Source organism: Lynx rufus, unplaced genomic scaffold, assembly GCF_022079265.1.
Source record: "Lynx rufus isolate CCGP_SWC_20201006 ecotype Redwood Valley unplaced genomic scaffold, mLynRuf1.p SCAF_25, whole genome shotgun sequence".
In the NCBI taxonomy this organism is placed as follows: Eukaryota; Metazoa; Chordata; class Mammalia; order Carnivora; family Felidae; genus Lynx; species Lynx rufus.
Window position 1 is genome coordinate 15,235,712 of NW_025814840.1, and position 12,718 is coordinate 15,248,429.

At 42.3% G+C, this 12,718-nt stretch overlaps 1 protein-coding gene across 1 annotated transcript in view; it reads left to right on the forward strand.

Moving 5' to 3' along the window:
* The window catches only part of PCNX2 (pecanex 2), a 300,801-nt gene that overhangs the window by 64,256 nt on the left and 223,827 nt on the right, over positions 1-12,718 (forward strand). Inside the window, exon 10 of the mRNA XM_047088754.1 lies at positions 10,267-10,412. Within this exon, the coding sequence (XP_046944710.1) occupies positions 10,267-10,412 (146 nt within the window). The remainder of the gene's footprint in view (positions 1-10,266; positions 10,413-12,718) is intronic.

A 12,718-nucleotide genomic window follows, 5' to 3' on the forward strand; every position in this document is an offset into this window, starting at 1 on the left:
GCCCCTGCCTTCGAGGAGTTTAGACACCGGTCAACCGGTTCAGCTACGCATGGTAGAGGTTATGGTCAGGACGGGCTCAGGGGCTGCGGACACAGGTCGGGACGCAGGAGACTAGGGAGGCTTCCTTGGTGAGGTCACAGCTCAGCTGCGATGCAGAGGAAAAGCTGAAGCGGGGCAGACACGGCCGGGACAAAGGCTCGGCTGGAACGCAGGTGTGCTCGTGGTCCTGGCTCAGAGGCATTGGGGCAACGACATGAGGAGTTGTGCTTAGACAAGTGCGGCAAGAATAAGCAGGAAACAGGGCTCTGAAGACGAGACTATTTAGTGACTTCCCCTGCCCCATCTGCCCTCCCTCTGTCCTTCTCGCTTGGCTGCTCGGTGCTCAAGAGCAACTTGTGTACTGGGAGCCCCCTCCCCCGCAACCTTATGCAAATTCCTCTCATTCCAATAAGGGACCTTTTCTACAGGCTCCAGGGGTGGCCAGGAGCTGGGCCCACACCAGAGAAAAGACTCGGGAGTTCTTCCCTGGCACAAATAGAATGAATGAGGTAGCCCTGCAAGGGGAGTTCTCAGGACTGGCCAGCTTCTTTCTGTATGAGGCAGGCCAGGGGAACGGGTTCTGTTCCATCACTCTGGCTGCAGGGCTTAGCTCCTGAGCACAAAGAGAAGGACCAAGCTTGGGGCACATGGGGAGCTGGTGAAGTCTCCTCTGTGCTCTAGATTAGCACTGAGGGGCTGTGAGTGTTCTCAGTCACAGCCTCTCATGCATCCACGGTGTAAATTGGTACTTCTCTGTGCTTCAGTTTATCCATCATGTATTTCTAAGCACATCGGGAACAGTCTATAGATGCGTTACCATGACTTGAAAAGTTTGCATTGTTCCGTAACGTTATATAAGTATTTGAGGCATCAGCGTGTAAACATCTTTATTACACTGCTGGTTGAGAGCAAGCCCAGGCCACTGGTAGACAGTGTTAGATCCTTGGGAGTATAGCATTTTCTGCTTCTTTTTATCTTTACTTGGATCTGGCTTCAAACCCGTTCGCCCTGCCCCACGTTAATAAATGAGCTAGTATCGGGGCGCCTGGGTGGCTCAGATGGTTGAGCGTCCGACTTCGGCTCAGGTCATGATCTCACAGTCCGTGAGTTTGAGCCCCACGTCGGGCTCTGTGCTGACAGCTCAGAGCCTGGAGCCCGTTTCAGATTCTGTGTCTCCCTCTCTCTCTGACCCTCCCCCGTTCATGCTCTCTCTCTCTCTGTCTCAAAAGTGAATAAAACGTTAAAAAAATTTTTTTAAAAATGAGCTAGTATTGTATATGAGAGTACTCTGTAAACTGAGGCTTTGTGGAAGTCTATAGGATTGGCATCATCATTATTATTACTAGCGGTAGCATGAGAGCCATATTTCATTGGTCCTAAACTGATCAGTGAGCGTTGCAAAGATGCTTGTAGCACTGGATCTGGGGGACGGGCGCTCGAGGTTAACATAAGTGTAGCATTGCCATCACAGTTTGCTATCATTAAAGGATTAATGAAAATGGAAACTTTCACCTTTTACCCTATATACCACTTGTATTTTTTCCCCACAATGATGTGCTCTTGAATTGCTGTTTTTTAAAATTTAAAACATCTCCAAAAGGTAAAAACATATTCCTAGATGTCTAATTTGCATGAAGTGCTATATATAATATTTTATAAACAATCCTGTCTACAAGAATATTGACATTTCCTAGCAGATGAGACGGATGAGACACCAATTATAATACCTTAACATAGTCACCGATCAGCTTACATATTCATTTATTTGAAAGTGTATTTTGACTTAAGAGATGAATATTTGCATACTCCTCATGTATCATGTTCAGAAGTTTATTTTTTTTTTCAAATGTAAGAATATACATGATTCGTTACGATTCCTAGAATTTTGGCTGCTAAATAGAGCCACTGTTATAATAGTATCCCGTGTGTGTTTTATACTTTTTTGTCCCTCGAAGTGTTGTTCATATCTAGATTTAACCAGCATTCCATCAGCAGATTAGGAACACTAGGTATGTGCAGGGCACACGTTTGGTACCTCAGTACATCTCACATTTGGGATCACATTATCTTTGTAGGACACCTTGGAGGTTAGGTAATATTTAACCTTGGATTTGCCATAGGTGGAAACCAGTGCAGAAGGTCCTGGTATTTGGGGGTTGGCTGCACCCCTCCCAGACCAGCACTCCTTTCCCTTGTCCCTTGGTCACTACTGGAATTTCGAGTTCTGCCCACCCCCTCCCCAGCAGCCTCTGCCATGATTTCTGGTAAGCCCACCTGTGCCACCAGAGTCCCTTTCCGCTTCCCAGCGCTGGGTGTGACGGCTCTTAGGAAGGGCACTTGGTGTCGCACAGGACTAACTTCCTGTAGATCTTCTTCGTTCCTCCACCACCTTCAGGAGCTGTCACGACACTTCCGCCCTTCAGAGGAGGCCTCCGGTTTAAATCCACCCGTGTCTGTTCTGACGTCGACATGTAGACCCGGTCACTTACTCTCCTCCACGTAACACGCCCTCATTTTATATTTTAGCTTTTATTAAGCACAGTTCATGCTCGAGGTCATAAATCTGACTCTAAAAGTCCTTTAAATAACAAATTATTTGACATCCGTTATTACCCATCTGAATTATTTTTTTCAGTGTCCCTTTTCCGATGGCTTCCTCTTCAAATTGGTGTTTTTAATTCGTTTCTTCACGATTGGACTCAGACGTGTCGTCTCTTGAAGTGTTTTGCTGTGCAGATGGCTTTCACCTTACCAAGTGAGCTCTGCCTGAGCTATGGATTCACCTGGGTTCCCCTAAGTGAGATTGCAGAAAGAAACAAGGCTTTCGCCTCTCACGGTCCTCTTCCTAGAGTACGATGTTGGGGGAAGTGATCTGACCTCTCAGAGCCTCGGTTTCTCACATTTTAAATAGGGATAATAACACCTATGTGGAGAATTTCTTATAAGGTTTTGACGATTAGAGATAATATATGGCAAAATTATGCCATATAATCAGTGGCAATGATTAACATCATCAAAATTCTTAATAATTATATGGAACTCTTGAAGGTGCTATTATTTTAAGTTACTTATTTATTTATTTTGAGAAAGAGAGAGAGAGAGAGAGAGAGAGAGAGAGAGAGACTGGGAGAGGGGTAGAGAGAAGGGGAGAGAGAGAATCCCAAGCAGGTTCTGTATTGTTGGCACAGGGCCCAAGGTGGGGCCCAGTCCCACAAACCATGAAATCATGACCTGAGCTGAAATTAAGTGTCAGATGCTTAACCAAGCTGAGCCACTCAGGTGCCCCAGAAGATGAAATTATTTGAACAGTAGAACTTTTCAGGTGTCTTGGGGGAGAGGGGTAGACCTTTACATTCTTAAATATTTTAATATTACCAAAAATTATTTCTGGAATGTATCATATACATACTTGCCTACCTTCTTAAGCTGAATATGCTAATCATCACTTAAGTTGCTCTTGATAATTCAGACTCATGAAGGGAGCCTTGACTTAAATACAGATCCATATGGGGAGGGTGAGCAGTGCACTTACCTTGCTTCTTCAAAAGGGCTTGTGTTCAACTTATGCCCCGCCCTCCCTATTTTTGATAATTTCTTTTTTGAAATAGTAGAATAAACCTTGCTTGCCTGATCTCCCGGGAAATGTGACATGGTGGTTCTTTGGCAAGGCTTAATTAATGAATCAGAGCCAGAAATAGCGTTTTGGCCAGTGCGTCTGTGCCTTCACATAAATCAGAGACATGGAACGCCTTCTCCATCTCCATTGTGAGTCCTACCCCAGCCAGTCCCGTCATTGCTGATGCTGTCCGGGAGCTCTGCCCTAGACCCCCTCACTCCATACTCTCTCCAGCGTTATCCATCTTACACCCTCCCATGCCTCACTTCTCGCTCTTTTTCTAAATATCTAGACATAGAGACGTTTCTACTTGCGTGTGTCACCATGTTCTCATGGCTGGTTTGCTTGTCTGCTCCCTGGGGAGTTGTTTAACCCCTTTAAGCTAGCCACTCTGTCTTGTTATCCTTTGAATTCTCAGCATGTATTACATATAGGATCCAGCCTCTGTAATCCGTACAGTAAGTATTTGTTGGATGAGAGAATAAATGAATGATTGAAATGATGAGAGAAATTTGAATTTGAAATTTGTACCAGAAAACAGGCTGAGAATAATTGCTATAATCCACTGAAGTGTTTAGCTCTGAGGTTCCTTGGTATCTAAGGCAAAAAATGAAATTCCACGAAGCTTAGTTTCTCATAAAGGAAGTTGTTATGGGCTGATTTGTACCTCAGAACATGACTGTTTGGGGAGATAGGCTATTTAAAGAAGTAATTAAGTTAAAAAGAGGTCATTAGGGTCAAGCCCTAATCCAATATGGCTGGTATCCATTTTTTTTTTAAGTTTATTTATTTATTTTGAGAGAGACAGAGCACACAAGTTGATGGGGGGGGGGGTGCAGAGAGAGAGAGCGAGAGAATCCCAAGCAGGCTGCGTACTGCCAGCCCAGAGTCCAATGTGGGACTCAAACCCACGAACCCTGAGATCATGACCTGAGGCAAAGTCAAGAGCCAGCCGCTTAACTGACTGAGCCACCCAGGTGCCCCAGGCAGTATCCTTCTAAGCAGAGAGGATTAGGATGCAGCTACACTTGGAGGAAAGACCATGTAAAGACACAGAGAGAAGACGGCCATTAATAAGCAAAGGAGAAAGGCCTCAGGAGAAACCAATCCTCGATCACAGACTTCCAGCCTTCAGAACATCTCCGTTGTTTCAGCCACCCAGTCTGTGGCACTTTGTTATAACCACCCTAGCGAACTGACATAGAAGCCAAATCATTTTTTCTTTGCATTAAATTCTGAGATTCTTTTAAACAAGGATTTTTATTTAAGCAGCAATGAATAGCACAATATGCCAGAATCTTTAATAACTTCTGCAAAAGGTAGACATAATCGTCATGGGATTTCTTTTATACTGACCTTCCCTAACGGCAAAGCGTATATAATATTAAACCCCAACTTAAGGACAGTATTTTTCTTATAATTCAGAAAAATGCTATCCTCTGTGCTGCTGCTTGCCCTTGACCTGTTTCCCCATTGTATGTGAATTCCCAGACCACAAAACAGTAAACTGTGGTAACCCTGTGCACATATTTCTTACTGGAATTTTTTGTCCATGGAGCATAAAGGAAAAGGATGCCCTTTGTTGGGGGAGGTTTACTGTAAAGCACAAATCCATTGTCATCAACAGAAGAAGCTCTTTCTGCTGACATGACACCAGGCAGTTTCCACTAAGCTCTCTCTCATGTTGGAATAGAATCCCAGACACAAGCAGCACCTACAGTCTCCACTTTCCTGTAATAGTACAGCCAGTCCGTCTTGTATGCGGCCACCCTGTATACTGCCTTCATGATGGACCAGCTGTCCCTGGCAGGGCCTTTTGAATTAATATTTTATGATCTGAATAACTTCATGTTCTATAGCTGAGTCAGTGAATTAGCATCTGGGAACAAAGAGGTGGTAAAATTGGCCTCCTCGGAGAGCTCTGCTGTGGGCTCCAGTGAAGCAGGTGCACTGCCCATATGCGTGCCAGGCACTTTGACACCAGTGACTTTCACTGAATTAGGAAAAAAAATCGGCCCAAGTATAACCTTCTGCTTTATAACTCAAGGAGAAATGTGTGCGACCTTTCAATAGCAGCTCCCCCTCCAAGGCTGTCTTCTTTACTGTCCTCATCCCTTTCCTGGTCTCGGCCCTTCTTACCAGTCTCCTGTGTCTTATGGGAGTCAGCCTACAGGAAATTACAGCCTATCTTAAATCCTGTTTGGAAGAATACAGAGCCAAAGCAAACAAATAAAAGTACAGATTAGAATGAGCTAGCACTTTCACTTCTGGGTATATATCCAAAAGAATTAAAGCAGGGACTCAAACAGATATTTCCACGCCCATGCTCATAGCAGCATTCTTACCAATAGCCAGGGGGTGGAAGCGACCCAAGTGTCCATCGACAGATGAACGCATAAACAAAATGTGGTACATCCTTACAATGGAATATTCAACCTTAAAGAGGGAGGAAGTCTGACACAGGCTACAACATAGATGAACCTTAGGACATTATACTAAATGAAATAAGCCAATCACAAAAGGACAAATACTGTATGATTCCACTTACTGGCGGTACCTACAGTAGTCAAAAACATAGACAGAAAGCAGGAAGGTGGTTATCGGGCTGGGCACAGAATGGGGAGTCAGTATTTAATGGAGATGGAGTTTCAGTTTGGGAAGATGGAAGAGTTCTAGAGATCTGTTGTATAACAATATGGATATCGTTAATACTACTGAATGGTACGCTTACAAATGGTTAAGATGGTAAATTCTGTGTTGTTGCTTTTTTTTTTTTAAGCACAATTGCAAAAAAACAAAAACAAAAACAGGCTAGAAATAGAAGATCTACAGGGAACTGGGGCGTCCAGAAAAGGCTTCCTGAAAAGCAATGGCCAACAGCAAAGGAGATCGATGGGGGCTTTGTCTTTAATGGCCTCTGCACAGAGAATGGCAAACAGCACGATGTGGCAAGTCTAACAGGAGCCTCTCCACTTAATCTGGGACTCCCAGAAGCCACATCCTACTCTTAGGACTAACTAAACACACTCTGTCAACACCATCCCCACTAAGGGGACTGCATAGAAAACTGCCTGCCTCAAACTTTGGTGTGGGTTTGCAGCCCTTATTCATCCTGGATCACATGGCTGATCCAAACACCTCACACAAAGAGTTTATGTTAAGATGGTGCCAGCTTGGTATTGCATTCTCGTGCCTAGCAGAAACAAAGGCGAATTTTAATCCTGAAGAACACAGCTTTAATATTGCTGTCAAGGAATTCATTCAAATAAAGATTCAAGGAAAATACGATTAAGTGAAAAGTTATAAAATATATTAGAAAACATGAGACCATGAATAAGAGCCAGCAAAGTCAACAGAAAGCAGAAACAGACTCTCAGTGGATTTAGAAGTTGTAATGATCAGATTCAGAATATGGATTAAGAATGTTTCACGTGTATAAAAGAAATAAAAGAAGGGATTGCAAATGTCAGAAGCAAAAGGCCACATAATGACCAAACAGATCTGAAAAAGCACCAGATACTAGAAATGACCCATATATAATAAAAATAAAACTTTAAGGGATTTAATGGGAGATTTGACATGTAAGATTTGAAACAATTATATACTTGTAGCACCGAGAGATGAAGAGGTAAATAGGAAAGAAGGTTAAGAAGCGTGGAGGTCAGGGGCATCTGGGTGTCTCAGTTGGTTAAGCATCTGACTCTTGATTTCAACTCAGGTCACGATCTTACCATTCGTGGGTTCGAGCTCCATGTCTGGCTCTGCACTGACTGTGCAGAGCCTGCTTGGGATTCCTTCCCTCTCTCCCTTTCTCTCTGCCTCTCCCCTGTTCTCGCCTTCTCTCTCTCTCTCTCTAAATAAATAAACATTAAAAAAAAAGAAATTTATTAAAAAAAAAAAAAAAAAAGGAAAGAAGCATGAAGGTCAGGACAAGAAGGTTTACTGTTCTCCTTGTCAGAGTTCCAGAGGAGATGAAGGGAAGAGCAACAAAGCAAATATAATTTAAAATTTAAAGTTTAAGATAACCCACAGATACAGGCATTAGTGCCTTGGCAAACTGGTGAGGAAGGGACAAACATTTTAGTAAATGGCGCTGTGACAATAGTGTTCTTTATGGGAAAGAAAACAGACCCTTATCTCATATCATGTACAGAAACCCCTGGTAGATGCATAACTTAAATGTGAAAGGCAAAAGTATATAATTTTAAGTACAATTATATAATCAAATACCCTTACGACTCTGGGTAGAAAGGGATTTGATAAACAAGGTACCAAAAGTGCAAAACTTTTGTACTTTACAGGAAAAAATGGATAAATGAGATTTCACTTAAATTAAGAACACCTGTTTATCAGTAACACCATAAGGAAAGTGGAAAGACAAGCCATAAACTGGGAAAATATCTGTAACACGCATGATTAATAAAGGTCTTGACCATATGGGTACATATATACACACACATGCACACATAGACACATATAAGCTACTAAAAGACAAACAAGCAGCCAAAAACTAAAAGTGGACGAAGATGCTCAACTTCATTAATAATGAGGGAAATGCAAATTAGAATAAATTTGAAATATTTTATATGCCATATTAGCAACAACTAAAAAGTACCTGATGCTATCAAAATGTTGGTGCGGATGGGGAGCGACACGATGTTTGTCTGCTGTTAGTGGGAGTACAGACTGATAGAATCACTTTAGAAATCTTATTTTTCCAAGGTGTTTTCTAGTAAATTGAACATTTCCATATTCAGTAATTGCATTTGTGCGCTTTCTGGAAGAGTCCATTTGCTTCCTAGTAAAGCTGAACGTGTGGTACAGCTGAACATTTGCATTCTTAGCAATTCCATTCCTAAGTGTATGTTAGGTGTCTGTTCTAAAGAAATCCTTGCACATATGTACCAGGAGACATTTCCAAAAATGTTCATAGCAGTGTAATAGTAAAAAAAAAAATTTTTTTTGAAAAAAAAAAAGACCCTAAATATCCAACAGTAAAGCAGATAAGTAAATTATGGCATGTCTGTATAATGCAATATTATTCAACTGTGAAAATAGATGCCACAGCTGTAAAACAGCATGGATCAGGCTCAGGAACATAATGTGGAACGGAGGGGAACAAAGGCAAGTTGCAGAAGCATACATAGGCTGTGGTTTCATATCCACGAGGTTCAAAAACATAAACAGTATGGAAGTTGTGGATGTAATAAGCAGAGTAAAACAGAAGAAAACAAAAGGAATGATAAACACAAAACTCAGGACAGTGATGATCCCTGAAGGAATAGGGAAGGAGAGGTGTCCGCGGTGTGGCCCCCAGGGAACTTCTAGGCTAGCGGTAATGCCCTTTTTGTTATACTGGGTGATAGCCACACAGCTATTCACTGAATTGGGGTTCGTGGGTTTTTTTAATACTCTACATACATTTAAAAGATATGTATTTGCATTGATTCAATATTGAATGAAACTATTCATTTTTTTTTTTAATTTTTTTTTTCAACGTTTTTTTTTATTTATTTTTGGGACAGAGAGAGACAGAGCATGAACGGGGGAGGGGCAGAGAGAGAGGGAGACACAGAATGGGAAACAGGCTCCAGGCTCTGAGCCATCAGCCCAGAGCCCGACGCGGGGCTCGAACTCACGGACCGCGAGATCGTGACCTGGCTGAAGTCGGACGCTTAACCGACTGCGCCACCCAGGCGCCCCGAAACTATTCATTTTTAAAAAGCATGGTACCCTAGGGGCACCTGGGTGGCTCAGCTGGTTAAGCATCTGACTCTTGATTTTGTGTCAGGTCATGATCTCACGGTTTCTGGGATTTAGTCCCATGTCGGGCCCTGGCATGCATTCAGCATCTGGTTTTGAGTCTGTGAGACAGTTGAATGTCTAAGAGGTGTTTTCTTACAGGCAATAGGATGCCACAGACTGAGTCCACCATATTCTTTTTTATTTTCCTATTCCCAACCTTGTGCCGGGCTCAGAAGAGTTACTCATTAAGTATGTTAGACGAATCAATGAAGAGGAATTTTCTTTTCAAAATTAAATTCTTCTCCACAAGATTAGAGCCAACCAGAAATGAATCTGGGCTTAAAACGTTTTGAATCTGGAATTAAATTTTCCTCTGTTTCTATTTTATTGGTTTAGATTTTTTCTATAGATATTTCCGTTTTTTCTTATATCAGGCCTCACCAATGACCTACAAAATCGGCAATGAAAATTTTTTTACTCTTAGCAAAATTTAAATATTTATTCCGACGTTGCATTAAATAACATATCTTTAAAAAATTAAGCCATTTAAGATCTTTAGTTGAATTCTGATCTTTTATGAGAACTATTTTCATGGCAGTTTCTTCGCCTTAATTAACATCAGTGTTTTGATGGGAGTAGCATCAATTTAATGGTACGTTATAATGGAATGGAAGTGTGTCGGTAAGAAAGACCCTTTTTGTTGATCATTATCTTTCTCTTAGAGTACCCTTTTTAATGAAATATGTTGGTTTACATTTCAGAATTTGAACATCTGCTTTCTATACTGTTTTATTATGAGGTACGTTTATGACAATAACATGTCAGTATGAAACCCTTTCTCTGTTGTTTCTTTTGGTATGTAAAAGCATCTGAGTCAGGATCTGGAAGACTCGTCATGTTCTTCAACACAAGGAAAATTTAACCGAGAGCAGTTTTACAAGTTTATCATTTTCCCTGGCAAGTGGATTAAAGTCTGGTATGATCGACTTACCTTGTTGGCGTTACTTGATCGGTAAGCCACCGAGCATGCAAACGTACGGAGAAAAGACACAATGGGGGCATAACAGGGCACTCACATGCTTATAAAAAAGAAATTGCCACTTGCTAAGGTTCTCTGGAACATTTTCAAGATGGATGCCTTTTGTGCTGCAAACCCAAAGGCGAAGCTGTGAGATCTTGACCACTGGAGAAATTGTAATTTAGCAATTACAGTAGGAGATTAGAGAATTGGGGGAACACGGTCTAGATTTAAGGTTGGCTCTGGGGACAGTATTATGTGTTGGTCTATTCACAGTTTGCCACATTTTTGTAGGAGGGCTTGGGGTTCATGGGTAGTATGGGGCCTGGCTGACTGGATGCGGGCAGGGGGAGAGGATGGCAGATGGAGCCCTGTGATTTCTAGCTTTTCTCCTCAACAGCTGAGGCTACTTCTCACTCTTGTCTGAGATACACTAATTGGAACATTAATCTCTCCTTTAAACCCTTTACTCTTTCTCGTCTCTTCTTTCTATTGTTTGTCAAGATGAACCGCAGGGTTGGAGATGCAGTCGCTGGGCGGGGAGGGAGAAGAGGGAGGGAGAAGGTCCAGTTAGTTAAAGCACGGTGGAGACGGGGCCAGGTTGGGAACTTCCCATGTCCATCCCTGCCCCCGACCTCACAATACACAAAGGACGGGATTTTCATCTTCAGGGGCTGTGCAGTTCTGATGGGAGTGTTGGTTTGAAAATTGAAGATGGCTTGAGGAACCTGGGAGGCTCAGTCAGTTAAGCGTCTGACTTTGGCTCAGGTCACCATCTCACGGTTTGTGAGTTCGAGCCCTGCATCAGGCTCTCTGCTGTCAGTGCAGAACCTGCCTCGGATCCTCTGTCCCCTTCTCTCTGCTGCTCCTTTACTCTCTCTTTCTCTCTCAAAAATAAATAAACATTTAAAAAAGAAAAGAAGATTCAAGATGCCTTTACTGACACTGTTATCAGCAAATGTGGAGTTTCACAGTTAAATGCCAGCCAGTGGGGGCAGCGGGAAAGCTGATTGCCTGCCATCCTATGGTTGGTCCCTCAGTGACTGATTGTTATAGTAATGTCTTACTAAAAAACTATAGTCATGCAAAATTACAACAGTAAATTTCAGGACCCACAAGTCAGGGAATGGAGTTATAATGGTTTTTCTAACAACACTACGTCACCCCAGAGGCACACACTTAAGATGAACGTTTCAAACGTAACTGGAATCATCCAAAATAACACATCCTGTTAGATGAGTTAGTTTTAGGGTTTTTTTTTGAAATATTAATTTTTTTTTCTGTTTAAAAGGAATTGCTGAAAGTTGGACTACCTCGTGTTAGCCCTTCATATTAAAAACAAATGTTTCTGTACATTTCTAGGTGTACATTATTTAAATGCACTCAGTGGCAACAGATTAACTGAAAATCTAATTAAGGTCTAGAAAAGGATGATGAGGATTATTACAGTTTTAAAAAGTTTACAGTTTTATAGTTTTAATCGCTTCTGTTGCAGTGGGTTTGAATTCAGTGTTAAGGGATTTGTAGAGACAGCATTACGTCCTTAGGCATGGGTCGCTCAGCTGGTACAGGGAGCCCCTGGGGATCAGGCCCCGTGCCACCACTTACTAGTGCTGTGATCTAAGGATGACTGTGAAACCTCCCTGTTGCTCAGCTTCCTGTCTGCTAAATGGGGATCATCTGTATACAGGGAGATTATGAGGTTTAAATAAAATTAGCTATGGAAAGTGTCCTTTAAATATTAGCTGCTGTTGCTGTTATTATGACCTGAAATGTGGCCCAGAACCCAGAAAGAAGAAAAATAAATAAAAATAAAATAAAATTAGGGTAGCCAAAGTAGATGCTGTCAAGTCCAGACACATTTAGGCCCTTAATTCGTAGGGGAAATCGTCCTGTTTTCAGAGCCCGTATCAGCCTGTTTTCAGGCATCTCCCAGCACACGTGGGGATCTGGTTTTCCAGTTCACGGTCAATTAAGAGGGGAGATCAGACGACGTGAGGCCCGAACTGACAGCAAGGACAGAGGAAGAAAAGCCCAAACACTAACCTAGAAAAACCAAGCAGCTTGGGACCTTTGCAGGGAGAATGTATTCCCCAAACAGGACCGTGGACCAGAATCACCTGGGAGCTTTGTGACAATACAGATTCTAGGAGTGAGAAGTCACCACTTCAGCATGGCCTTGAGTACAGTGTAGGGCTGCATTATGGCATCCCTCGCCAGCTCACCTTCTTTGTGAGGACAGTTGTGATCTGAAAGGCCTGTTTAAGAAAGCAGCAACTTACACAATACATTTTTTATGA